This window comes from Drosophila mauritiana, unplaced genomic scaffold (assembly GCF_004382145.1).
Source record: "Drosophila mauritiana strain mau12 unplaced genomic scaffold, ASM438214v1 U_100, whole genome shotgun sequence".
NCBI lineage: Eukaryota > Metazoa > Arthropoda > Insecta > Diptera > Drosophilidae > Drosophila > Drosophila mauritiana.
The window spans coordinates 1-26623 of NW_022881243.1; the positions used below are offsets into that span (position 1 = coordinate 1).

Consider the following 26623-nt stretch of genomic DNA (forward strand, 5'->3'; position numbering starts at 1 on the left):
CCAAGCTGCCAATCCTGACGCTATGGCCACAAGACGCGGCGCACCTGGCTTCCTTCGGTGACAGACCGAGCCACAATCCTCTCTGACGACTTCTTTGCCACGAGACGACTCCACCACCATATAGACAGCAGCTCTCAAAAAATGCAATGACAGCTGCGTGGGCAACTCACTGCATCTCCTCTACCTGATGAACGGCAATCTTATCTGCAATATATTCTAACAATTGCATAAAAATGCTACTGACGATACAACTATACTCACCAAATGACGGCAGCGAGGGATGCTGAAACCAAGAACAAATAACTTGCAATCGCCGGCCGGACAAAATTGTTGCAAGTGGCCCATTTCCAGCGGCCGCAACAGTCCACTGCCAAAATGCAACAAAACTTACCTGTGATGACTCCTGAGGCTCTCTGCGACTCGGTGCTCCTGTCCTTCTGATGGGGGTACCTGAAAAGAAATAAATAAAACAATGTTAGTCTAAAATTTTAATGTTTATTGCAAAATAATTTCATTTTAAAAATGTAAACAAACATGCAAGCTGATAATGTTACCAATCATGTCAATGTCTGAAATCCATGCCTACAAAATACTAACTTAAAATTAATACTAACTAACTATGTCCAAGCCCCAAACTCACCCCATGCTATGTTAAACTCAAAAATTCAAATTATTGTACCTACATATTGCATTTATTGTAATCAAAGGCAAAATAAAGTTGTGGATGCGGAACAGAATTCATTCTGTCTCCGTACCTCCACCTACAAAGTTAAAAAAATCCCACACACCGACAGCGCAGAGAAAAATCTCAGCTCATCCACCAAAATTGGACGTAATGCTTCTTCCCCTCCTTCTTATACACACACACAAATAAATAAAGCCGCCGAAACAAATTTAGAAAGCTGCTCTAAATCTCCCGCGCTTGCCAATTCAAAAACTCATCCCAACAAAGCCAATGATATTGACAGTGGTGAAATTGCTCCACCACTTATACAAATTAACGAAAGCAAGCAGGAGGAAAGACCAAGCACAACTGCCAAAGCTTTCTGGTCAATTTTTAACCCTAAACCTGACACTTCTAAACTCAGCCTAAGCAAAAAACCCACCATTCGCTCTGTAAATACTGGGAAAAGAAGCATTTCCCCTCATCAAAGGAATGCTTCTTTACGCCCTGAAGCTCAGGGTGATTTAAAATTAAAATCCAACAACGGACCCATGCCCACTGTGGTGAATTTAACAACAGCTCGCACCCTTAGTCGGCCTGCTGCCAAGCGGGACTTATTCAAATCTCCGTCCAGGAGCCCAGACGAGCAGCCCATGAGTTTCTCGGAAGTGGTTGCTGGAACAGGTCCAATCTTTGTGGCACCTTCAGTTCCGGCTCCAACTACGAAAACCCCGGCCAAGAGGACTAATGACGATCTGGACTGCTCCAGTTTTAAGACGCCGAATAAAAGACTATGCGCGACCTCCAATTTCGAGTCTCCCAGCATCTTCCCACCCCTCTACACACCCGTTTTCCAAAGCAAGGCAGCCAAATCTGTATATGAGGAATCCAAAACCAAGAATCGACTCTCACACCAGCCGTTACCCTGCAGCACCAATGCTTCTGCACGCAGCGCAACGACGGCACCCCCTCAAAATACAGATGCTGAGCTGCCTCCTTGGAAACTGGTGCCACTAAGCTGCAGAGCGCCACCCATACTCGTTGACGACGTCAAAGAAATTGTCCCGCTCCTGGAAAAGCTAAACTATACAGCAGGAGTATCCAGCTACACCACCAGGGCAACTGAAGGGAACGGGGTCAGGATCCAGGCCAAGGACATGACCGCCTACCACAAAATCAAAGATGTCCTCATAGCAAACGGCTTTCCTCTATTCACCAACCAGCCAAAGTCCGAGAGGGGCTTCCGAGTTGTAATCAGACATCTCCACCACTCCACTCCATGCTCGTGGATTGTCAAGGAGTTGCTTACGCTCGGATTCACAGCTCGCTTCGTCAGAAATATGACGAACCCGGCTACAGGTGGGCCCATGCGCATGTTTGAAGTTGAGATCGTCATGGCCAAGGACGGCAGTCATGACAAAATTATCTCACTCAAACAAATCGGTGGGCAAAGAGTGGATATTGAAAGGAAAAACAGGACACGGGAGCCGGTCCAATGCTACAGATGCCAGGGCTTCAGGCATGCCAAGAACTCATGCATGAGGCCACCAAGATGCATGAAATGCGCTGGCGACCACCTGTCATCCTGCTGCACCAAGCCAAGAACCACCCCTGCTACCTGCGTCAACTGCTCTGGAGAGCATATTAGTGCATACAAAGGATGCCCCGTTTACAAGGCCGAAAAACAAAAGCTTGCGGCAAACAACATTGACACAAATAAAATACGTACAATTAAAGACGCAACAAACAACTTTTATAGACGTCAAGGCCCTCCTCCACGCAATAACACCCCTCGGCTGCCACACAGCTCAGCAATCCTGAACAGATCAATCGCTGAAGCCCGCCAGGAAGCAGCCAGAAAGTCGATACTAAATCCTTTCCGACAAAATATGAACGACAAAAGGCCACGTTTTTCCTCCCATGACTCTGCCATTCAGATGCGGCTGAATAAATGGCGCCGAAACACAAACAAGATACCCAAAAAGGGTAGGACAACTTCAAAAATCAACGCAAAGCCAAGACTGGTATCCAAGACAAGCAACCCAGCGCAAAGACATCTGGAAAATTACCAGGACATGCTCCGAAAGCAAAGGAGTGAAGAAAAATACCAGGAACCTGAAAAAGGTACTTCAAATCCCATGCAAGTTAGCAACGACAGCCCTCCCACCACCAGCAGAGCTGCCAGAGCTAGCTTCAAACCAAGATTTATTGATGAAGCCATGCAATCGCCAAGAAACTCCAATCCTAACTCGCAAAAAGACTTCTTGGACGGCCCCACAACTATCTTAGCAAACAGAGTCGACAACTTAGAAAAGAAAATTGACATTTTAATGGCCTTAATCACTCAAGGAATAAACAATAACCTGGACATGGACACATCCAATTAAATCTACATTCTACTTATTTCTATATAAATAATATATTTATCCGATGGAAAAGCGCACGTCTGTCTGCTTACAAATTCCTCCACTGTCATCACCTTCCTCGACGCAGCCTAATTTATCTGGAATAATAACTCAATTAGTGGATACACAAAATAATAAACAATACTCTCACCTCAACGCGCCTGGATAAACAAGCCCAAGACAACGCATTCCAGCTGATCCTGACGAAACGATGCGGAGAAAATCAACCAGGACATAAAAGATGAATCGGTAGATCGAAATGAAAAGGATTAATGTGGCAGAAACATGATGAATAAAAGGCGACTCGCTGCAGCAATTTATGCACAACGTCACTTACCTGAACTTTCTTGCCACACGTTTCCCGATTAGTATCCCTTATCACCGATGCAATCTACTTGCAGTGCTGCACAGCAATAGACGGGCCATAAAAGCTGCCTACGCTTCGTTCAGGGCACTTAGCGCGGAGCTGCAGAATCTATCCTCTCCACTACTCTTAAATTCTCTCAGATCGACGAGCGCCTACTTTAGAGACGCTAAAACCTGAAAACAAAACAATAACCCAATAAGAAAATAAACAAAGACAATCAAATAAAGCACTTACCTCAATAAACACAGCCAAACGGTGATCCAACGCAACCAACAAGAGAAGACGAGCCCTGCAAAGAAAAACAAAATCACCATCTATCGTGATTATAAACACAAAAAATTGACAATCTTACAACGCCGTCTCCACCTCCTGATGCCACTGCACCAACAAGGATCATTATCCCGGAGCTGACATCATATAAAAAGAATTAAAATCCGTCTCCAAATTGTATAATTTCCACAATTCCGTATTTTCCAATGATTTCCCGAAAATCTATAAGGAAAGGAAAATTAATAAGAATATAATAAAAAATTAATCAAGGACACACAGGAAATTACAAACCTGACAGGCAATCCAGCAGACACAAAAATGCGACCTCATTCTGCCGATGACGCGCACGTAAATCAGGAGACAGGCACCGCAAAAGCAAAACTAAATCGCCAACTTTCGCGATTTTAAACACAAAAAGTTGACAATTTTATGATGCCGTCTCCATCTCCTGACGCCAATCCATAAATAAGGATCATTTGCGTGGCGCAGATGCCACATCAATATGCTGAAAAACTTGTCCTTAAATTGTATTATTCTCATCATTTCTGTATCTTCGACGAATTCTCTCCTAACCTGCAATGAAAGAAAAATAAATAAGAATGCGATACAAAAACTACTCAAGGACACATAAATAAAAACAAACCGGACAGACAAAGTAGCTGACGATAACAGACGGCTCCATCCTGCTGACGTCAAGCACGCAGCTCCAGGTTCCAAGACTCCAACTAATGAAACAAGGGAACACAAGCTATTACTGGGAAATATATATTTATAATATAATACTTATCTAATTGCAAACTTGATGACTCCAAAATCGTGGCACTCCAGCTGCAATAACATAATGACAAGGGCCTCCAATTTAGCCCATACAAAACGTACCTGAAAAGCAAATAAATCAACGCAATTATAAAAGCAATAAAATACTCACCCCAGACTAGCTTCCTCCTTAAGTACCTGAAAAACAATAATAAACGCAACTATATAAACAAATATACACCAATATAATACTTACCTTAAATTAAATTCCACTCAATGTACCTGAAACTATAAAAATTGAATGCAATCATAAAAAAAAACAAATAGCATATATAATACTTACCAAATTATTTTTGCATCCATCTCCATGGCTATTCCGTTGCGGCGGCTCTCTGCAACAAATCTCAAAACGGCGGCTCCAAGCTGCCAATCCTGACGCTATGGCCACAAGACGCGGCGCACCTGGCTTCCTTCGGTGACAGACCGAGCCACAATCCTCTCCGACGACTTCTTTGCCACGAGACGACTCCACCACCATATAGACAGCAGCTCTCAAAAAATGCAATGACAGCTGCGTGGGCAACTCACTGCATCTCCTCTACCTGATGAACGGCAATCTTATCTGCAATATATTCTAACAATTGCATAGAAATGCTACTGACGATACAACTATACTCACCAAATGACGGCAGCGAGGGATGCTGAAACCAAGAACAAATAACTTGCAATCGCCGGCCGGACAAAATTGTTGCAAGTGGCCCATTTCCAGCGGCCGCAACAGTCCACTGCCAAAATGCAACAAAACTTACCTGTGATGACTCCTGAGGCTCTCTGCGACTCGGTGCTCCTGTCCTTCTGATGGGGGTACCTGAAAAGAAATAAATAAAACAATGTTAGTCTAAAATTTTAATGTTTATTGCAAAATAATTTCATTTTAAAAATGTAAACAAACATGCAAGCTGATAATGTTACCAATCATGTCAATGTCTGAAATCCATGCCTACAAAATACTAACTTAAAATTAATACTAACTAACTATGTCCAAGCCCCAAACTCACCCCATGCTATGTTAAACTCAAAAATTCAAATTATTGTACCTACATATTGCATTTATTGTAATCAAAGGCAAAATAAAGTTGTGGATGCGGAACAGAATTCATTCTGTCTCCGTACCTCCACCTAAAAAAAAAAAAAAAAAAAAAAAACCACACGGTCCTGATTAGTATCCCTTATCACCGATGTAATCTACATGCATGCTGCGCTGCAATAGACGGGCTGATCCAGAACGACGAGCGCCTACATTAGTTGACGCTAAAACCTAAAAGCAAAACAATTAACCAATAAACAATTAAACAAAACAATCAAATATTGCTCTTACCTCCTTGACTACAGCCAACTGGTAATCCAATGCAACAAACAAGAAGAGGCGGTCTCCGCAAAAGAAAAACAAAATCGGCAGCTATCGCGATTATAAACACAAAAAATTTACAATTTTACGACGCCGTCTGCACCTCTTGATGCCACTGCATCATCTAGGATCACTAGCGCGGAGCTGACACCACACTTATAAGCCACAAAATCCGTCCCTAAAATGCATAATTTTCCGCAGTATCGTACGTCCAATTATTTTCCGAAAACCTGTAAAGAAAGAAAAAAAACCAATAAGAATATGATACAAAATTAATAAAGGACACACAGAAAAGCGTAATACTTGCCAGGCAAACAAGCAGATACAGATATGCGATTCCATACTCCTGACGCCACGCACGTAAATCCTTCAACGCAACCGACAATAAGAGACAGGCACCGCAAAAGCAAAACAAAATCGCCAACTTTCGCGATTTTAAATACAAAAAGTTGACAATTTTATGATGCCGTCTCCATCTCCTGACGCCAACGCATAAATAAGGATAATTTGCGTGGCGCAGATGCCACATCAATATGGTGCAAAACTTGTCCTTAAATTGCATATTTCTCCTCAGTTCTGTATCTTCGACGAATTCTCTCCTAACCTGTAATGAAAGGAAAATAAATAAGAATGCGATACAAAGATTACTCAAGAACACATAAATAATAACAAACCGGACAGACAAAGTAGCAGATGCTAGTGAACGGCTCCATCCTGCTGACGTCAAGCACGCAGCTCCAGCTTCAAAGACTCTAACTATTGAAACAAGGGAACACAAGCTATTACTGGGAAATATATATTTAAAATATAATACTTATCTAATTGCAACTTGATGACTCCAAAACCGCGGCATTCCAGCTGCAATAGCACAATAACAAAGGTCCTCCAAACTAGCTCTTACAAAATGTACCTGAAAAGCAAAAAATAAAATTAAAATCAACGCAATTATAAAAGCAAATACAATACTCACCCCAGACTAGCTTCCTCCTTAAGTACCTGAAAAACAATAACAAACGCTACTATATAAACAAATATACACAAATATAATACTCACCTTAAATTAAATTCCACTCAATGTACCTGAAACAACAAAAATTAATGCAATCATCAAATAACAAATAACAAATATTATACTTACCAAATTCTATTTTTACATCCATTTCCATGCCATTCTTGTTGCGGCCGCTCTCTGCAACAAATCTCGAACCGGCGGCCACTAGCTGCCAATCCTGATGCTACGGCCACAAGACGCGGCGCACCTGGCTCTCCTCGGTGATAGATCGAGCTTCAATCCGCACTGACGACTTCTCACTAGAGAGCACTCCACCACCATAACGCCAGCAGCTCAATAAAAATGCAACGACAGCTGCGTGGGATATGTCTGCGCAACTCCTCTTCCTGACGATCGGCAACTTGCATCTGCAACACAAACAATCTCATTAAACAATTGCATAAATCTGCCACTGACGACATAACGGATCTTCACCAAATGACGGCGGCGCTGGATGCTGCCACCAAGAATAACTCACCTGCAACTCCAGCCGGACATACTTGTTGCAAGTGGCCCACTCCCTGCGGCCACAACAGTCCACAGCCAACACACAACAAAAACTCACCTGTAATGGCTATTTAGGCTCCTCAGCGACTCTATGCTTCCGTCCTTCTGGCGGGGGTACCTGAAAAGAAATAAATTACACAATGTTAGTCCTAAATTTCTATGTTTTCTGTAAAATCGCTACAATTTATTAATGTAAACAAAACATGCAAGACGATAATGTTACCAGTCCATGTCTCTGTCTATAATCTAAAGCCTTCATAAAAAATACTAACTTAACATTAAATACTAATCTATGTCCAAGCCCCAAACTCACCCCATGCAATGTTAAACTCTAAATTCAAATAATTGTACCTACATATTGCATAAATTGTAATCAAAGGCAAAATAAATTTGTGGATGCGGAACAGAATTCATTCTGTCTCCGTACCTCCACCTACAAAGTCGAAAAAAAAGTAAAAAAACAAAGTTCAAAAAAAAAATAAAGGGAAAAATTAAATAAAATAATTTAAATAAATAAATAAAATAAATTAAATAAATAAACCAATAAATAATTAAATTAAATTATTTAATTTAAACAAACGCGCTTCGCCTGCCTATTACTTTCACGCGCAATTAACTAAACTCGTTCGTCAATAGACAAATTATTTGTTATAAATTGTCTCCGGCCGCAAAGTATTAAACCGCGACAACAATTAACATAGTGTCTAACGAAAACGAACAATAAAACAGTAATTGTGCTACCGCGAAAAGACGCCGCTCAACCAAAGAAAATAAGGAGAAGAATCGCCGAGAGAAAGGAAGAAATTACACCTGGAGAAATTTTAGAAGAGAAGGAGGAATTCCAAACCAAAGCAACGATAAACTGGAGAAAACATTTAAATCAAAAATCCAGGGTATTTATACCACTACAATTATCGTATAAAATTTATAAATTTTTAAATATAACAAAAAATAAAAATGTCCAGTTCTGACCACCTTTTCTCTGAAGACGAGGTACTTTCAATTACCTCTAGCGAGCGATCTTCCCCTATTCATGTTAATATTTCGCCTATGTCTCACGGGTCCGGCAATTCCCTGGTTAATACAGTCAATATTAACCAGAAGAAATTGCCTGCAAATCAAAAGAAAAGCCCAATTAACTCTTCTTGGGTAGCCTTTAATTTCTTTAATTCCCTTTCTCTAAATATGAAAGAGAATATAAACGCTAAAAATGCCCAAAGAGACCCCCTCTCGATCACCAATACTGCTGCAGCCAATGTTGGCGCCAAAAGCAGCATCTCGAAGGGGAAATCGCCATCTTCTCCTCCACTCTCTTCACAAATACACAAGCGAAATTCACTCCCCACAATGACTCACACAAACACAGCCGCACTCACAAACACCGACGCTACTCAAAGAGAGTTCAAATCCACCACAGCGACCTGCACTAATGCAGCTGCAGCCACTAATACGGACACAGAATTAAGAGGCGCCAAACCGAGCGACGCTATGGGAAATTTCCCCTCTCTCCCACACACCGACAGCGCAGAGAAAAATCTCAGCTCATCCACCAAAATTGGACGTAATGCTTCTTCCCCTCCTTCCTATACACACACACAAATAAATAAAGCCGCCGAAACAAATTTAGAAAGCTGCTCTAAATCTCCCGCGCTTGCCAATTCAAAAACTCAACCCAACAAAGCCAATGATATTGACAGTGGTGAAATTGCTCCACCACTTATACAAATTAACGAAAGCAAGCAGGAGGAAAGACCAAGTACAACTGCCAAAGCTTTCTGGTCAATTTTTAACCCTAAACCTGACACTTCTAAACTCAGCCTAAGCAAAAAACCCACCATTCGCTCTGTAAATACTGGGAAAAGAAGCATTTCCCCTCATCAAAGGAGTGCTTCTTTACGCCCTGATGCTCAGGGTGATTTAAAATCAAAATCCAACAACAGATCCATGCCCACTGTGGTGAATTTAACAACAGCTCGCACCCTTACTCGGCCTGCTGCCAAGCGGGACATATTCAAATCTCCGTCCAGGAGCCCAGACGAGCAACCCATGAGCTTCTCGGAAATGGTTGCTGGAACTGGTCCAATCTTTGTGGCACCCACAGTTCCGGCTCCTTTAACGAAAACTCCGGCCAAGAGGACAAACGATGATTTGGACTGCTCCAGTTTTAAGACGCCAAATAAACGTTTATGCGTGACCACCAATTTCAAGTCTCCCAGCATTTTCCCACCCCTCACCACACCCGTTTTCCAAAGCAAGGCAGCCAAATCTGTATACGAGGAATCCAAAACCAGGAATCGACTCTCACACCAGCCGTTACCCTGCAGCACCAATGCTCCTGCACGCAGCGCAACGACGGCACCTCCTCAAAATACAGAAGCTGAGCTGCCACCTTGGAAACTTGTGCCACTAAGCTGCAGAGCGCCACCCATACTCGTTGACGATGTCAAAGAAATTGTCCCGCTCCTGGAAAAGCTAAACTATACAGCAGGAGTCTCCAGCTACACTACCAGGGCAACTGAAGGGAACGGGGTCAGGATCCAGGCCAAGGACATGACCGCCTACCACAAAATCAAAGATGTCCTTATAGCAAACGGCTTTCCTCTATTCACCAACCAGCCAAAGTCCGAGAGGGGCTTCCGAGTTGTAATCAGACATCTCCACCACTCCACTCCATGCTCGTGGATTGTCAAGGAGTTGCTTACGCTCGGATTCACAGCTCGCTTCGTCAGAAATATGACGAACCCGGCTACAGGTGGGCCCATGCGCATGTTTGAAGTTGAGATCGTCATGGCCAAGGACGGCAGTCATGACAAAATTATCTCACTCAAACAAATCGGTGGGCAAAGAGTGGATATTGAAAGGAAAAACAGGACACGGGAGCCGGTCCAATGCTACAGATGCCAGGGCTTCAGGCATGCCAAGAACTCATGCATGAGGCCACCAAGATGCATGAAATGCGCTGGCGACCACCTGTCATCCTGCTGCACCAAGCCAAGAACCACCCCTGCTACCTGCGTCAACTGCTCTGGAGAGCATATTAGTGCATACAAAGGATGCCCCGTTTACAAGGCCGAAAAACAAAAGCTTGCGGCAAACAACATTGACACAAATAAAATACGTACAATTAAAGACGCAACCAACAACTTTTATAGACGTCAAGGCCCTCCTCCACGCAATAACACCCCTCGGCTTCCACACAGCTCAGAAATCGTGAACAGATCAATCGCTGAAGCCCGCCAGGAAGCAGCCAGAAAGTCGATGCTAAATCCATTCCGACAGAACACGAATGACAGAAGGCCACGTTTTTCCTCCCATGACACTGCCATTCAGACGCGGCTGAATAAATGGCGCCGAAACACTAACAAGCTACCCAAAAAGGGTAGGATAACTTCTAAAAACAATGCAATGCCAAGAATGGTACTCAAGACAAGCAACCCAGCGCAAAGACATCTGGAAAATTACCAGGACATGCTCCGAAAACAAAGGAGTGAAGAAACTGACCAGGAACCGGAAAATGGTACTCCAATTCCCATGCAATTTAGCAACGACAGCCCTCCCACTACCAGCAGAGCTGCCAGAGCAAGCTTCAAGCCAAGACTTATTGAAGAAGCCACGCCATCGCCAATAAACTCCAATTACAACTTACAAAAAGGCCTCTCGGACGACCACACAACAAATCTAGCAAATAGAGTCGACAATTTAGAAAGAAAATTGACAGTTTATTGGCCTTAATCATACAAGGAAGAGTTAACAATCTTGACATGGAAACTTCCAATTAATCCTACATCTACTTATACTTATTCTAACGACATCTATATCCGATGGAAAAGCGCACGTCAGTCTGCTCCCAAACTCCTGCACGGTCATCTCCTTCCTCGACGCAGCCTAATTTTCTTAGAATACAAACTCAATTAGATAATGGCATTAAAATATAAACAATAGAATCAATACTCACACCTCAAAGCATCCGGAAATTCAAGCTTACGAAAACGCACTCCAGCTGATACTGATGAAAGATACGGAAAAATACAAACAAGTCCTATAAGATGAAGCGGTAGATCGATATGAAAAGGATTAGTGTGGCAGAAACATGATGAATAAAAGGCGACTCGCTGCAGCAATTTATGCACAACGTCACTTACCTGAACTATCTTGCCACACGGTCCTGATTAGTATCCCTTATCACCGATGTAATCTACATGCATGCTGCGCTGCAATAGACGGGCTGATCCAGAACGACGAGCGCCTACATTAGTTGACGCTAAAACCTAAAAGCAAAACAATTAACCAATAAACAATTAAACAAAACAATCAAATATTGCTCTTACCTCCTTGACTACAGCCAACTGGTAATCCAATGCAACAAACAAGAAGAGGCGGTCTCCGCAAAAGAAAAACAAAATCGGCAGCTATCGCGATTATAAACACAAAAAATTTACAATTTTACGACGCCGTCTGCACCTCTTGATGCCACTGCATCATCTAGGATCACTAGCGCGGAGCTGACACCACACTTATAAGCCACAAAATCCGTCCCTAAAATGCATAATTTTCCGCAGTATCGTACGTCCAATTATTTTCCGAAAACCTGTAAAGAAAGAAAAAAAACCAATAAGAATATGATACAAAATTAATAAAGGACACACAGAAAAGCGTAATACTTGCCAGGCAAACAAGCAGATACAGATATGCGATTCCATACTCCTGACGCCACGCACGTAAATCCTTCAACGCAACCGACAATAAGAGACAGGCACCGCAAAAGCAAAACAAAATCGCCAACTTTCGCGATTTTAAATACAAAAAGTTGACAATTTTATGATGCCGTCTCCATCTCCTGACGCCAACGCATAAATAAGGATAATTTGCGTGGCGCAGATGCCACATCAATATGGTGCAAAACTTGTCCTTAAATTGCATATTTCTCCTCAGTTCTGTATCTTCGACGAATTCTCTCCTAACCTGTAATGAAAGGAAAATAAATAAGAATGCGATACAAAGATTACTCAAGAACACATAAATAATAACAAACCGGACAGACAAAGTAGCAGATGCTAGTGAACGGCTCCATCCTGCTGACGTCAAGCACGCAGCTCCAGCTTCAAAGACTCTAACTATTGAAACAAGGGAACACAAGCTATTACTGGGAAATATATATTTAAAATATAATACTTATCTAATTGCAACTTGATGACTCCAAAACCGCGGCATTCCAGCTGCAATAGCACAATAACAAAGGTCCTCCAAACTAGCTCTTACAAAATGTACCTGAAAAGCAAAAAATAAAATTAAAATCAACGCAATTATAAAAGCAAATACAATACTCACCCCAGACTAGCTTCCTCCTTAAGTACCTGAAAAACAATAACAAACGCTACTATATAAACAAATATACACAAATATAATACTCACCTTAAATTAAATTCCACTCAATGTACCTGAAACAACAAAAATTAATGCAATCATCAAATAACAAATAACAAATATTATACTTACCAAATTCTATTTTTACATCCATTTCCATGCCATTCTTGTTGCGGCCGCTCTCTGCAACAAATCTCGAACCGGCGGCCACTAGCTGCCAATCCTGATGCTACGGCCACAAGACGCGGCGCACCTGGCTCTCCTCGGTGATAGATCGAGCTTCAATCCGCACTGACGACTTCTCACTAGAGAGCACTCCACCACCATAACGCCAGCAGCTCAATAAAAATGCAACGACAGCTGCGTGGGATATGTCTGCGCAACTCCTCTTCCTGACGATCGGCAACTTGCATCTGCAACACAAACAATCTCATTAAACAATTGCATAAATCTGCCACTGACGACATAACGGATCTTCACCAAATGACGGCGGCGCTGGATGCTGCCACCAAGAATAACTCACCTGCAACTCCAGCCGGACATACTTGTTGCAAGTGGCCCACTCCCTGCGGCCACAACAGTCCACAGCCAACACACAACAAAAACTCACCTGTAATGGCTATTTAGGCTCCTCAGCGACTCTATGCTTCCGTCCTTCTGGCGGGGGTACCTGAAAAGAAATAAATTACACAATGTTAGTCCTAAATTTCTATGTTTTCTGTAAAATCGCTACAATTTATTAATGTAAACAAAACATGCAAGACGATAATGTTACCAGTCCATGTCTCTGTCTATAATCTAAAGCCTTCATAAAAAATACTAACTTAACATTAAATACTAATCTATGTCCAAGCCCCAAACTCACCCCATGCAATGTTAAACTCTAAATTCAAATAATTGTACCTACATATTGCATAAATTGTAATCAAAGGCAAAATAAATTTGTGGATGCGGAACAGAATTCATTCTGTCTCCGTACCTCCACCTACAAAGTCGAAATACTTGAAAATGACAAGGGACCATATCACCCTAAAACAGACTGGACTGACTCTCTCACCTAAACTCTTAAAAATCCCTGACCTAGATGACTGCAGAACCCTAAAGAAGCGAAGCGAGAGAGAGAAAATAAGACAAACGCATCTAACTGAACTCCCTACCCTGCTAAGACTAGAGGAAGAGGAGAAAGAGCTCAAAAGAATAAAAAAACAGGAAGAGAGGGAAAGAAAAGAAAGGGAAAAACAAAAGTGGCCTCCAGATAGATGGTGCGAATCGGAAATAAACCGATATAATAAACAATATAGAAATGGCGATCTAACCAGGCAGGAAATTATAGAAAGATTCAGAGGGCAACCATTAAATGTACAACGAATAATCCTATCTGACTACGAAGGGGACTAAAATTAAATCAAAACAAACCAGGGTAGGAGCAGAAGGCAGAAGTAATTAAACTGGCGGAAGGGGTGGCAAAAATATTGAAAAGAAAGGAAAGAAATACAAAAAGGCTAAAGGCTAAGTTACAGGTTACATAAAAAGGGAAATGCGCTTATAGATATAATGGTAAAATTAACTTAACTAAACACCTACTGAATAACAAAATAATGATGGCTGGTTGGCTGCGTATTTAAATCGTCTCTCCTGGCGTGATTGAAAATCCATCTCTCCTTTCCAACCGAGGGATCTGCGACTCTTCGGCTCCTGATGGATCCATCTGCTGCTGTAATGGACGCCACACTGGCGGTCCAACCTAAAAGAAAGATAATAGGCATTATTTTTCTTTCCCTTTTCCTAATAAACTAAATCACCAAACCTCTACAACAAAAACAACAGCGCATCGGGCGCTTTAGCTCACCAAGGCAGCAACAACAACAGCAGCAAGGCCAGCAACAGTGGCGGCAGAGACCAAGCGGTGAGCAGAACAGTTCGCTGGCCACACCCACCACTCCTGGAGGCCCTGAAAGAGGGAGCTGAAGTTCCTGAATTCCGAAGACCCGACTCCAATGTGACGCTCTCAGCTCCGAGCTTAGCGCCTGCGTTGCAAATCCGGCTTTGCGAGGAGAGGATGCTTCAGCTCGTGGCGTTGTCTCTCTCCAGAGGCAGTAGTAGCAGCAACGGTAGCGGCAACGGGATCGGCGGCCAATGCTTGGCCGAGTAAATCCCAGTATCGGTCCTTTGGCGATGAGATGCCGATTGGCGGTTTGCGTCCATAGGGACTGCCTGGATTGATTGGGAAGGAGACGGCAGCGGGCCTGGACATGGGCGTCACCAGCAACATGACAGACAAGCGCAGTCAATCTCCCGGTGGCAACAGTCTGGAAATGCAGCAACAGCGGCGCATGCAATCTCCGGAATGACGGCAACATCTCCTTCTCACACCAGCGGCAGCAACCCACACTCACACCAGCGGCAGCAACAACAGCAACATCGGCAGCAGCTGCATATAATGTTTTGTAGCAGTTTCCATTCTACAACTTCCGACGACCAGATTCCTCGCTTGGCCCCTGGCTTTTTGCCCTGGAAGAAAGAAAGAAGCATGGATTAGTTTTTTCCCTTCAGCTAGTGTATTAAATTGCTTTCCTGGACAACCGGCGTTTTCCTGTAGATGACGCTGGGCCGCGGCGCATGCTCTCCCTCCCGCCACTGATGGGATGAGCGCATCAGGGCTGACGGGACAGACGACAGGACAGACTCAGGAACTCCTGAGTTAGGATACTGGAGCGCCTTGAACTAGAGTAACCGCCAGCGGATGCTTACTCAGCGGCGAGGCGTCGGAAATCTGATGGACGGAGCAGCATTTTGGGTATTCTTGCCCCAGTAGCAGCAGATAGGGCAGCAAAGGCAGTGGTAGCAGTGTCAGCGCTCCTGGCAAACCGGCTTTTCCTTTTGAAGACGCGGGACTGGCATCTGGCGCTCACCAGCGTTTCCTCCCTGAAAGAAGAGAATATTAGAAGGAGCACGAGACCAACAATAGCCTTAACTTACCATGTCAGCGGCAACAGCAACAGCAGCATCAAGACCAGAAACAGCAACAACAGAAGCCCGGCAACTTTCTGATAGAAACGGCGGCGCATGCATCTCTCAAAACAGCAGCAGCAACAGAGGCGTCTCTTGGGTGCGAGCGGTCGTACTGGTAACAGCCCTCATTTATGCAGATCTATTAGGCGGCGACACAACCACCAGCATCAGCGCTAGCAGCGGTGGTGGCAGCAGCAAAGAGATCTCATTGCCGCAATAGCCAAATTGCATGCATCCTAGGACTCGACTCATGTTGGCCCTGGCTGTTCTTTATATACCTAAATTGGCGGCCGATTTCACCCTGGAAAATAGAAGCATCGATTATATCGAACTGCACTAGGCGGCGACACACTCACCAGCAGCAGCAACAACAACAACAGCGGCAGCAGTAGCAGGAAATGACCCACCGCATAATCCAATTGGCACTTTCCGAAGCCCGTATTTCTCGCCTGGTCCCTGGCCAGTTACGGGGCCTACACGTTGGAAATCATAACGATTATCTGCCCTGTGGATGGCCACAAGATGGAATCGGCCCTATACTGCCCACCTGACCTGTGCCAGGATAGCAGCAACGGCAGCGGACTATGGATGCGCAGATATAGACGGCAGCAACAGTGGCGGCAGCAGCAGGAAATGTTTGTCTGCAGTCTCCTAATGGCAATTTCTGCCCAGTTGAAATGGACCTGCAAATGTCAAAAAGATACAAACATTAGACTCGGCTCAAATTGGAACATCAGACAGACTGTACTCACGTATACACACAGACAAACCTAAGCCTATAGATGACGCTGTCTGCGGCACACCTTTTCCTCCACAAAAGTTTGTGCGTGCACCAAAGTTGACGGGCCACGCCGACCGATGATTGCAGCACACCGACATCTCCGCAGCATCCACGTTACCAGCACCACTGAAAGCAGAAACAGGTTTGACTATTGTAATGCGCAGAAAAATCAAATATTACAATAAGAAATACATACACAATTTTTCTGCGTCGTTTCCGCTTGGAGAAGTGAGACCCTTTCCTGTATAAGCCATTGACACTGACAAGCGCGGGAGAAATACTGGAACTCCAAAAATACTAACCTCAACAATTCCAGTATTTCTGCCCGATAGACGATTGGCTGGCGGCAAAAAAGATAACAGCCGATAAGCCCGCCAAAAAAAGGCGCGAAATATCGATAATGAGCTGCAGTGAAATTGATAGCATATCGATATTACGCCGTGCCTTTGAGCTATCGAAAAAGCCCGCCTACGCGCCTAGCCTAATTTTGCAAGTCAGTTGAGATTATAAAACCGACAGAGGCGCGCGCGCAGTAGTAGCTAAAAGTGAAGCCAGCAGCAACAACAACAACTAATGGACGGCCAGAACGTGAACCAAAGCGGAGGATGGGCATCGGTTTTATCCATCTCATCGGACGACAGCAACTGCTCATCCTCGCCGCCATCAGCTATAGTCTCATCGCTGGATACCAAATCATCGTTAAACTTTATCTTAACTATTTTCTACTATTCCATAAGCTATTTCCTAAGTAACGTAATATTCAAATTTAAATTCCATGGCGCGCAAAAACTGCCGCCAAATATTTCAAAAACTTGGCGCGCAAACACTACCGACAAATATTTCAAAAACAAGGCGCGCAAAAACTACCGACAAATATTTCAAAAATGTTCTCCTGCAAATTTAAATTATAAATTAATGTAAATCGCCGCCATCAGCTAGAGACTCATCGCTAAATATCAAATCATTGTTAAACATCTTTTAAAAAAATTACTTACCATAACTATTTTCTCCTATTCCATAAGCTATTTCCTAAGTAATGTAATATTCAAATTTAAATTCCATGGCGCGCAAAAACTGCCGCCAAATATTTTAAAAAAACATGGCGCGCAAACCTACCGACAAATATTTCAAAAACATGGCGCGCATAAACTACCGACAAATATTTCAAAAATGTTCTCCTGCAAATTTAAAATATAAATTAATGTAACTTTAATCTATGGCATGCATATCTGCAGCCAAAAAATCCGAAAATGTAATTTGCCACAAATTGTCACTATATATTTTTAAGCAAAAATCAGAGGACAATAAAAGTACAGCGTCATTTGACGTTGAAAATATAAAAAAAAAAAAAAAAAAAAATTCTGACGGGAAAATCGCCAGAACGCCGATTACTAGCCGTGTTTTTTTCCCTCCGATTTATCGAAGTCCAATAGCCCGCCTAGGCTTCCCGACCAAAACGGCGCGTCAGTGGTGATTAAAAATCCGACAGAGGCGCCAGTGAAACAGCTACCCAAAGTGAACACGAGGAAACGCAGCATACAAAATGGACGGACATAATGGAGACCAAAGTGAAGGATGGGCAACAGTGCTATCTATCTCCTCGGATGATAGCAACTGCTCGTCGTCGCCGCCATCAGCTAGAGTCTCATCGCTGGAATCCTATGCCACAACAATTTAATTTAGAATATACATCCACCCAAAACTGTTTCCCCCTAATACTAGAAATTTTCTCTTATTAAATTACTTAAGCTTAAAACTACTACTACTTATAAAAATTTCAACTACCATAAGCTAAGTCTACTTAACGTAAAATCCTAACTTAAATCATGGCGCGGATAACTGCTGCCAAGCAAATCAAAATTGTCCTCGAAATTGTAATTCTTAAATAACTCTTATAGCCATGGCGCGCACAACCGCCGCCGATCCAAAACTGTAAAATGCCATAAATTGTAACTATATATTTTAAAAAAAACTAAAATCAGAGTACAATAAAATGACAGCACCAACAGGCGCTGAAAATATAAAAAAAAAAGAATGCCTCCCTCCAGCTGCAGTTTGTATGCTCGCATCAGGGTAGACGGGCCAGGCAGGCTATTTCCATTCAAGCTAGCGTCTCCGTGGCGGTGCGGCAAACAGCAACAACGAACCGTATAATGGCGAAGACGACGACGATCCGGCCGGATAGCAGCTCAACGACGTCTCCAGGTCAGCACCGCCCGCCAGCCCGTAGCTAATACAGCAGCAACAGCAGCGTCTTATAAACGCGAACGGAGACACTGGCGCTAGCCCTCAGCTGATCGGGTACACAAGGTGGCGACGCAGTCACCACCAGCAGCGACGCAGTCACCATCAGCAGCGACGCAGTCACCACCAGCAGCGACGCAGTCACCACAAGCAGCGACGCAGTCACCACCAGCAGCTACGCAGTCACCACCATCAGCAACAACAGCAGCGACGCAGTCACCACCACCAGCAACAACAGCAGCAACAGCAGCGAAGCAGTCACCACCAGCAGCGACGCAGTCACCACCAGCAGCGACGCAGTCACCACCAGCAGCGACGCAGCCGCCACCGGCAACAGCAACAGCGTCGAAGCAGTCCCACCATCAGCAGCAACATCAACGACGCAGTCACCACCAGCAGCGACGCAGTTACCACCAGAAGCGACGCAGTCACCACCAGCAGCAACAACAGCAGCGACGCGGTCGCCACCAGCAGCGGAAACAGCAGCGACGCAGTCACCACCATCAGCAGCGACGCAGTCACCACCATCAGCAGCAACTGCAGCGACGCAGTCACCACCAGCAGCAACAACAGCAACGACGCAGTCGCCACCGGCAGCAGCAACAGCGGCGACTCAGTCACCACCACCAACAGCAACAGCAGCGACGCAGTCACCACCAGCAGCGACGCAGTCACCACCAGCAGCGACGCAGTCACCACCAGCAGCGACGCAGTCACCACCAGCAGCGACGCAGACACCACCAGCAGCGACGCAGTCACCACCAGCAGCGAAGCAGTCACCACCAGCAGCAACAACAGCAGCGACGCGGTCGCCACCAGCAGCGGCAACAGCAGCGACGCAGCCACCACCATCAACAGCAACAGCAGCGAAGTAGTCACCACCAGCAACAACAACAGCAGCGACGCTTTCACCACCAGCAGCAACAGCGGCGGCGACGCAGCCACCACCATAATGCAACAACAGCAGCGGCGGCAGCGACAGCAGTAACAGGGAATGGTTCTGCCGCAGTCGCATTCCTTGCCAACAGGTTCGCCTGTACGACGTATGAGACGTCGATTATCCTGCGGACAAATCCTTCCTTCCGGATGTCAGAATATATTGGCGAGCCAGCTGATCATTGTTTTTCCGACTCATTACCTGACCACTGGACAATCATCCTGGACAACAATCACCGGCGTATCAAATCTGGAAGAAAGAAATCTGGATCAGTTTTGTCCCTTCAGATTTGTATGTAACTGCATTCCTGGCAAACCGGAGCTTTTCCTGCAGACGACGCTGGACTGCGGCGCATTTTTCCACCCGCCACAGACTGGACGCTTGCATCAGGCCTGACGGGCCAGATTGGCCGATGCCTGGTACACGATGGCATCTCCGCGGTGGCGCGATGAACAGCGACGCTGAAAGAAATAATAATATTTAGTTTGCGGTACCAAAAAGGAGAAAACTACATCACAATTTACATCAACAAAGGTAACATATGATTTCTTTTTCCCTTTCCAAGTAGTAGTGAGACCAGCTACCGAGAATGACCTGGAATACCGGCTAACGCGAAGCAGGATATCGATAACGTTTCTGGCGGGAAAAATGCCAGAACATCGATTACCAGCTAAGTTGCTTTTACCTCCGATTTATCGAAGCCCAGGAGTAGTGAGACCAGCTGCTGATAATGACCAATGACATCGGCCAACGCGAAGCGATATATCGGTAACCATTCTGACGGGAAAATCGCCAGAACGCCGATTACTAGCCGTGTTTTTTTCCCTCCGATTTATCGAAGTCCAATAGCTCGCCTAGGCTTCCCGACCAAAACGGCGCGTCAGTGGTGATTAAAAATCCGACAGAGGCGCCAGTGAAACAGCTACCCAAAGTGAACACGAGGAAACGCAGCATACAAAATGGACGGACATAATGGAGACCAAAGTGAAGGATGGGCAACAGTGCTATCTATCTCCTCGGATGATAGCAACTGCTCGTCGTCGCCGCCATCAGCTAGAGTCTCATCGCTGGATACAACGCCAACGCCAAATGAAACCACCTTAGTAAGAAGAAGCCTATATCAACTAAATACCGACATGAAATCTTACGATTTTGAAAATATTGTATTAAATGAAAATAAAAATACCATATTGCCAGACCCTTTATTTGTTGATATATGCGGGAGTACTGCTAATACCACAAAAGCCACTGAAAAAAAGCCTGCCGATAGCCCCTTCCCCACTTCCATTAGCAAAAATTTTAGCACTTCCTCGCCACTAACACATGTAGATACACCTACACAAGACGATGACGCCAGTGCACTCAACACAGAGAAAGCAGCGAAAACAGCTAGAATAATTTTTCCCACACACACACCCTCATGCAATACCAAGCCGATAAAACCCGCCAAACCATCGCCCCCTACCAAAGATTCAAGCTTAAACTCTGCAACCAAAACACCCACCAACACAGACACAGCTACAGCAACTCAGAAAATTCTTCCCGCCAAAACACATGTAGACACACCTACACACGATGACGACACTAATGCAACCAAAGCATCAAAAACCGCTAAAAGAATTTTTTCCCACTCACAACTACTTGAAAACAAGCCAACACAGCCCGCCAAAAACTCTTCACCCCTCACCCAAACGCAATACACAAACAAAACAGCCAAGACACACACCCACACAGTCAAACCCACAGCGTCACAAAATCTCTTTCCCGCCAAAATGCATATAAACTCACCCACACAATATAACGACACTAATGCAACCACATTATCAAAAACCGGTCAAATAAACCTTTCTTCACATTCACACTTATGTGAAACCAAGCCAACACAGCCCGCCAAAAACCCAGCAATAGCAGCAGCGAGCATAGCAGCCAAGACACTCACCCACACAAACAAACACACAGCATCACAAAACTTTATTCCCGCCAAAACACATATAAACTCACCCACACAACACAACGACAATAATGCAACCACAGCATCAAAAACCGACAAAGCAGCTTCTCCTTCCCACACATACTTACGTGAAACAAAGCCAGCACAGGCCGCCAAAAACCCCCCACCCCTCACCATAAAGCAAATACCTACCATTGCAGCCAAGACACACACCCACACAGACAAACACATAGCATCACAAAACCTGCTTCCCGCCAAATTACTTATAAACATACCCACGCAACATAATGACCCCAATGCAACCAAATCATTAAAAACTGCCAAAGAAGCTTCTCCCTCTGACACATACTTACGTCAGACAAAACCAATAAAGCCCGCCATAAGCGCATCGCGTTCCGCCCAAGACTCAAACCCAAGCCCAACAATCAGTGACGTCACAGCAATCAGTGCTGTCACAGCTATCAGTGCTGTCACTCACGCAGGCAAACCCACAGCTACTCAGAACAATTTTCCCGTCAAAACTTTTGCAGAGTTGGTTAGAGAAAATGCAAAACGCTCACCAACTCTAACGCAAAATTTACCCCACGCAAAACATGACTCTGCCGCCCTCGGACGCTCACCGAGTGCAGCTAGAAAAAACCTAACAAAAACACTGAGTTCTCCCAAAACTCCTGGGAAGCGCCGTGGGGACTGTCTTGATGAGGGCCTAATTCAAACATCTAACAAAAAGGTTAGAATACGCGACGATTTCTCTGATGACGATCTGGGGGTCACAAATCTACCCTCTGAAACACCCATATTCAAAAGCAAAGTAGCTATTAAAATTCGGCAAGATTCGAGAAGAGAATCTTTGCAGAAGTCAGCTGAAATGGACACAGCTCCAGCAGCTAGTCCCTCAAACACAGTAGCTAATCCCGACTTACCGCCCTGGAAAACGATTCCAGCTAGCAGGAAACCACCATCTATCTCTTGACCAACATTCAGCAGATTATTCCGCTAATAGAAAAGTTAAATTATAAAGCCGGGGTCAATAGCTTTACCACCAAAACTGAACTTGGCAACAACATAAGAATCCAGGCTAAAACAATGGACGCCTACAATGCAATTCAGAATGTTCTCCTTGAGGCAAACATACCCCTCCACTCCCACCAGCCAAAGAGTGAAAAAGGCTTCCAAATTGTAATTAGGCATCTCCACCAGTCAACCCCGACCAAATGGATTGAAAGCCAACTTCAAGATATCGGTATAGCTACAAAACTCATCAGGGCAATGCAGTTTAGGGACTCAAGAAATCCTATGCGCATTCATGAGGTTGAAGTTATACCCAAGGCTGACGGCAGCCATCTCAAGGTCCTGCTATTAAAATCCCTTGGAGGACAAAGGGTCAAGGTTGAAAGGAAACGGGTATCGAAGGATCCTACGCAATGTCATCGCTGCCAGTGTTTTGGGCATTCAAGGAATTACTGCAGAAACCCGTTTAAATGCATGAAATGTGGCCAACTGCACGCCACGGTTTCATGCACCAAACCCAAAAACCTTCCTGCTGTTTGTGCAAATTGTAATGGAAGCCACGTAAGCAGCTATAAAGGATGTCCTGCTTTCCAAGAAGCAAAGCAAAGACTATCCATTAACAAAATTCAATCCCTAAACTCACAACCCACGCGCCTTCATACGCCCCGCAATAAACAGCCCTACCCAAAACCCACGCACCTCCAGACGCCCCGCAATAAACAGCCCTACCCAAAATCCACGCACCTCCAGACGTCCCACAATAAACAGCCCTACACACACCCCCCCCCACGCACCGTAAACAACACTAAAATACCTGCTAAAATAAGCCAAGTAAAGATTACGCAAAGAAATATATCTATAAGCAAACGCCTAAATAGAATGAGGAATCAGGACAAGAAACTGAGGAAGAAACAAGCCCACCGACAACTAGCAAAAATGTCCTGGCGTCTCTAGAAGAAAGCAGGAAAATCCGAACAGCGTCTTAAACCGGCCAACCACACATCTCACTCACTTCCGCCCACCCGCAATAGCTGAAGATATCCCTAATTACGGATCCAAGGAGCCGAGTCAGGAGCAATACATTCTAAATCGCATTGAAGGGATGGAAAAGAAGCTAAACAACCTCCTAGAAATCGTCACCAGCCTACTAAACCAAAGAAAAGATTGTCCAAAATCTCCAAAAAATCCTTTCCGAGATCCAATCTTTGTCTAAACGCTCTTTCTAGTATCATCAGAAGTGACGTCTCTATGGCTCAGGCGGAAAACAGGGACATACTTAAAATCGCTTTCTGGAACGCTGGTGGGATTAACAATAAATTAGATGAGCTCAAGCTGTTCATCGTAAATATTGATGCTCACATAGTCATAGTCACTGAAACCAGACTTGACAACAAATCCACCAAACTAGAGCTGCCAGGATTTTTCACATACTTAGCCCAAAATCCTGTCTCTAGCAAGAGGAGGAGTCGCCACTATAGTAAACAGCAGTATCCGACATATGGCCTTAAAACCAATTGAAAAAGAATGCATACAGAGTGCACCAATAGTCTTGCTTCCAGACAAACAACAGACGCAGCGAAATGATAGTAATAGCATCTGTCTACTGTCCGCCCTCACCAAAGTGGTCGTCCCACCATTTTACTGACGTTCTCAATTTTGCTGAGAAAACTTTGGGGACAGTCTAAGTTCATCCTATGTGGGCGACTGGAATGCAAAACATAGGCAATGGGGCTGTATACGCGCCTGTCAACGTGGCGCCGCACTCTTCGAAGCAGTTAAAGCAGACTCCTTGGCTGAGATCATTGCTACTGGCTGTGCGACACATTTCCCGCACGACATAAGGAAAAACCCGTCAGCAATAGATTTCTCCATTTGTAAAGGGCTTGGCAGATTTGAAAAAAGAATTTCTTCAAGGGCGGATCTATCCTCAGACCATCTTCCCATATTACTAGAGATAAACCTAGATATAAACAATCTCTCCTTGCAAAAAACAAAACCACAATATCCTCAAGAAAAACACTAACATTGAGCTTTTTAAGAAAGTCCTGGAAAGAAAGTACTATTAAACACTGAGATAAGGGTAGCAGAAGATATAAACGACGCCATAAATATCTTCATTAAAAAACATAAAGGACCGGTTGCGGAATCAACTCCCACCCTAAGAACACCTGAAAACTCCAGAAGAAGGCTTGGGCAAGCTAACAGAAAAGTCATACCCTAGCTCTGGACGAAACCACAAGCAGACTGCTGGAGGGAAAAACGAACACTAAGCAGAGTTTTTAAAGCTACTAGAACGGACGAGGACAAAGCTAAACTAAAAGCTGCTGAAAATCGACTAAAAAAGCGATAAAAATCTTGAGAGAAAATAGAATCAATGAGCAAGTTGAAGGAATAGACACAAATAACCCGGACAGAATGAGAAAAATGTGGAAATTGCTAGATGAAGGAAAAAGGACAAATCAGCCTAATTTTCCCCTCAAATTAGAAACCCAAAACGGACCTAAATGGACAAAAACGATAAAGGAGACAACAGAGGCATTTGTCTCCCACTTGGAAGGAAGATTTAAGCCAAATAATAGTGTACCTGATTACCACATAAATAGAGTTAATACTGAACTAAGAATAATTAAGGAAAGCATGCAAACCGAACGACATAATCTAAACAAAACCAACATAACCAACCCATTACTCTAAAAGAACTGAATGACGAAATAAAAAACCTAAAGAACCAGTAAAGCACCGGGAAAAGACCTTATAACAAACCAGCTAATAAAAACCCTACCGACTAAAGCTACCCTGTACCTTATCCTAATCTATAACTCCATACTTAGATTAGGATACTACCCAGAAGCCTGGAAGCATGCACAGGTAAAAATGATACTAAAACCAGGAAAAGTACAAACGAGCCAAGTTCATATAGGCCGATTAGTCTACTCTCGGGACTCTCAAAAATTTTGAAAGACTACTCTTAAAAAGACTATTTTAAGGTAGACCTATTCAAAAAAGCTATACCTCTGCACCAATTTGGCTTTAGAAAGAGCACGGAACTGAGCAGCAAATAGCCAGGGTCACACAATTCATTCTAGAGGCCTTTGAGAAAAAGGAATACTGCTCCAGCGGTTTTTCTTGACATAACAGAAGCATTTGACAGGGTTTGGCATGAGGGACTATTACTTAAGCTAGCTAAGATACTACCTTACAACCTTTACATCATTCTTGAGAGCTACCTTACAAATAGAACATTTGAGGTCAAAGACCAGCTGGAGAGACTTCGAGAACAGGACAAATAAGCGCAGGCGTGCCTCAAGGAAGCAATCTAGGACCACTACTCTACTCAATCTTCTCCTCAGACATGCTCTTCCACATATCTACCGCCCCTCACCAACAGAAAGAATTATGCTCTCAACATACGCAGACGACACTATGGTCCTCAGCTCAACATAATACCAACTGCTGCACAAGAAACAATGAAAACTACCTTAAGTCATTTTCCGACTGGGCGGACAAATGGGGTATATCAATAAACGCTGCCAAAGCTGGACACGTCATCTTCACATTAAAAAACGACTTACCAACAAATCTAAAGACTATGGAAGATAAAGGGCCAAACAATAAAGACTGAAAACAAACAATCATACCTTGGCGTAATCCTTGACAGCAAGCTAACCCTTAGTTCACACGTCACAAAGCTGGTGGGCAAATACACTACAGCCTACAGAAAATTGACATGGGTCTTAAACGGAAGGAGCAAACTCCCTAAAGACTAAAATGCTGATCCTTAAGTCAGTCCTGTCACCAATATGGCAGTATGCAATAGCAGCCTGGGGTCCCCTTGTTACGGATGCACAGATAAGACGTATACAAGTTGCGGAAAATAAGAAAATGAGAGACATAT

At 44.1% G+C, this 26623-nt stretch overlaps 1 protein-coding gene and 6 long non-coding RNA genes across 15 annotated transcripts; all 7 read right to left on the reverse strand.

Annotated features, from left to right (window-relative positions):
* Positions 1-10: 10 nt before the first annotated feature.
* LOC117149038 lies at positions 11-700 on the reverse strand. Its single transcript, XR_004460008.1, has 3 exons — positions 392-700; positions 262-283; positions 11-204 (listed from the first exon to the last, which is right to left on the reverse strand). It is a non-coding gene; the product is annotated as an uncharacterized LOC117149038 (long non-coding RNA).
* A 4251-nt stretch (positions 701-4951) lies between these two features.
* Positions 4952-5580, reverse strand: LOC117149039. The gene is made up of 3 exons (XR_004460009.1): positions 5272-5580; positions 5142-5163; positions 4952-5084 (listed from the first exon to the last, which is right to left on the reverse strand). It is a non-coding gene; the product is annotated as an uncharacterized LOC117149039 (long non-coding RNA).
* A 602-nt stretch (positions 5581-6182) lies between these two features.
* LOC117149043 lies at positions 6183-7664 on the reverse strand. Of its 4 annotated transcripts, none has more exons than XR_004460020.1 (5): positions 7487-7664; positions 7009-7289; positions 6925-6950; positions 6841-6866; positions 6183-6780 (listed from the first exon to the last, which is right to left on the reverse strand). It is a non-coding gene; the product is annotated as an uncharacterized LOC117149043 (long non-coding RNA). The 4 variants fall into 4 exon arrangements; XR_004460019.1 differs by having other exon boundaries at positions 7400-7664; XR_004460018.1 differs by having other exon boundaries at positions 6183-6474; positions 6545-6780; positions 7009-7664.
* Positions 7665-11146: 3482 nt separating this feature from the next.
* LOC117149041 lies at positions 11147-12011 on the reverse strand. Of its 2 annotated transcripts, none has more exons than XR_004460011.1 (4): positions 11757-12011; positions 11571-11696; positions 11384-11467; positions 11147-11313 (listed from the first exon to the last, which is right to left on the reverse strand). It is a non-coding gene; the product is annotated as an uncharacterized LOC117149041 (long non-coding RNA). The 2 variants fall into 2 exon arrangements; XR_004460012.1 differs by having other exon boundaries at positions 11147-11321.
* Positions 12012-12098: 87 nt separating this feature from the next.
* LOC117149042 lies at positions 12099-13580 on the reverse strand. Of its 4 annotated transcripts, none has more exons than XR_004460016.1 (5): positions 13403-13580; positions 12925-13205; positions 12841-12866; positions 12757-12782; positions 12099-12696 (listed from the first exon to the last, which is right to left on the reverse strand). It is a non-coding gene; the product is annotated as an uncharacterized LOC117149042 (long non-coding RNA). The 4 variants fall into 4 exon arrangements; XR_004460015.1 differs by having other exon boundaries at positions 13316-13580; XR_004460014.1 differs by having other exon boundaries at positions 12099-12390; positions 12461-12696; positions 12925-13580.
* A 616-nt stretch (positions 13581-14196) lies between these two features.
* LOC117149040 lies at positions 14197-15515 on the reverse strand. 2 transcript variants are annotated; one of them, XR_004460010.1, is made up of 2 exons: positions 14600-15515; positions 14197-14536 (listed from the first exon to the last, which is right to left on the reverse strand). XR_004460010.1 is itself a non-coding variant. In XM_033316710.1 (2 exons), the coding sequence occupies exons 1-2, from the start codon at positions 15150-15152 to the stop codon at positions 14373-14375; spliced, it is 675 nt and encodes a 224-aa protein (XP_033172601.1). In that variant the 5' UTR covers positions 15153-15515; the 3' UTR covers positions 14197-14372. The 2 variants fall into 2 exon arrangements, 1 of the variants encoding a protein (XP_033172601.1); XM_033316710.1 differs by having other exon boundaries at positions 14642-15515.
* Positions 15516-15705: 190 nt separating this feature from the next.
* On the reverse strand, positions 15706-16820 carry LOC117149037. Its single transcript, XR_004460007.1, has 5 exons — positions 16782-16820; positions 16557-16711; positions 16161-16487; positions 15772-16105; positions 15706-15717 (listed from the first exon to the last, which is right to left on the reverse strand). It is a non-coding gene; the product is annotated as an uncharacterized LOC117149037 (long non-coding RNA).
* Between the last annotated feature and the right edge of the window lie 9803 nt (positions 16821-26623).

Excerpts from the sequence above, each read along its gene's own strand:
- LOC117149040 (XM_033316710.1), bottom strand. The coding sequence starts at position 15,152 with ATGTTGCCGTCATTCCGGAGATTGCATGCGCCGCTGTTGCTGCATTTC. Across the intron at positions 14,537-14,641 it reads CTGTTGTTGTTGCTGCCTTG|GTTGGACCGCCAGTGTGGCG; the intron begins GTGAGCTAAAGC and ends TCTTTCTTTTAG.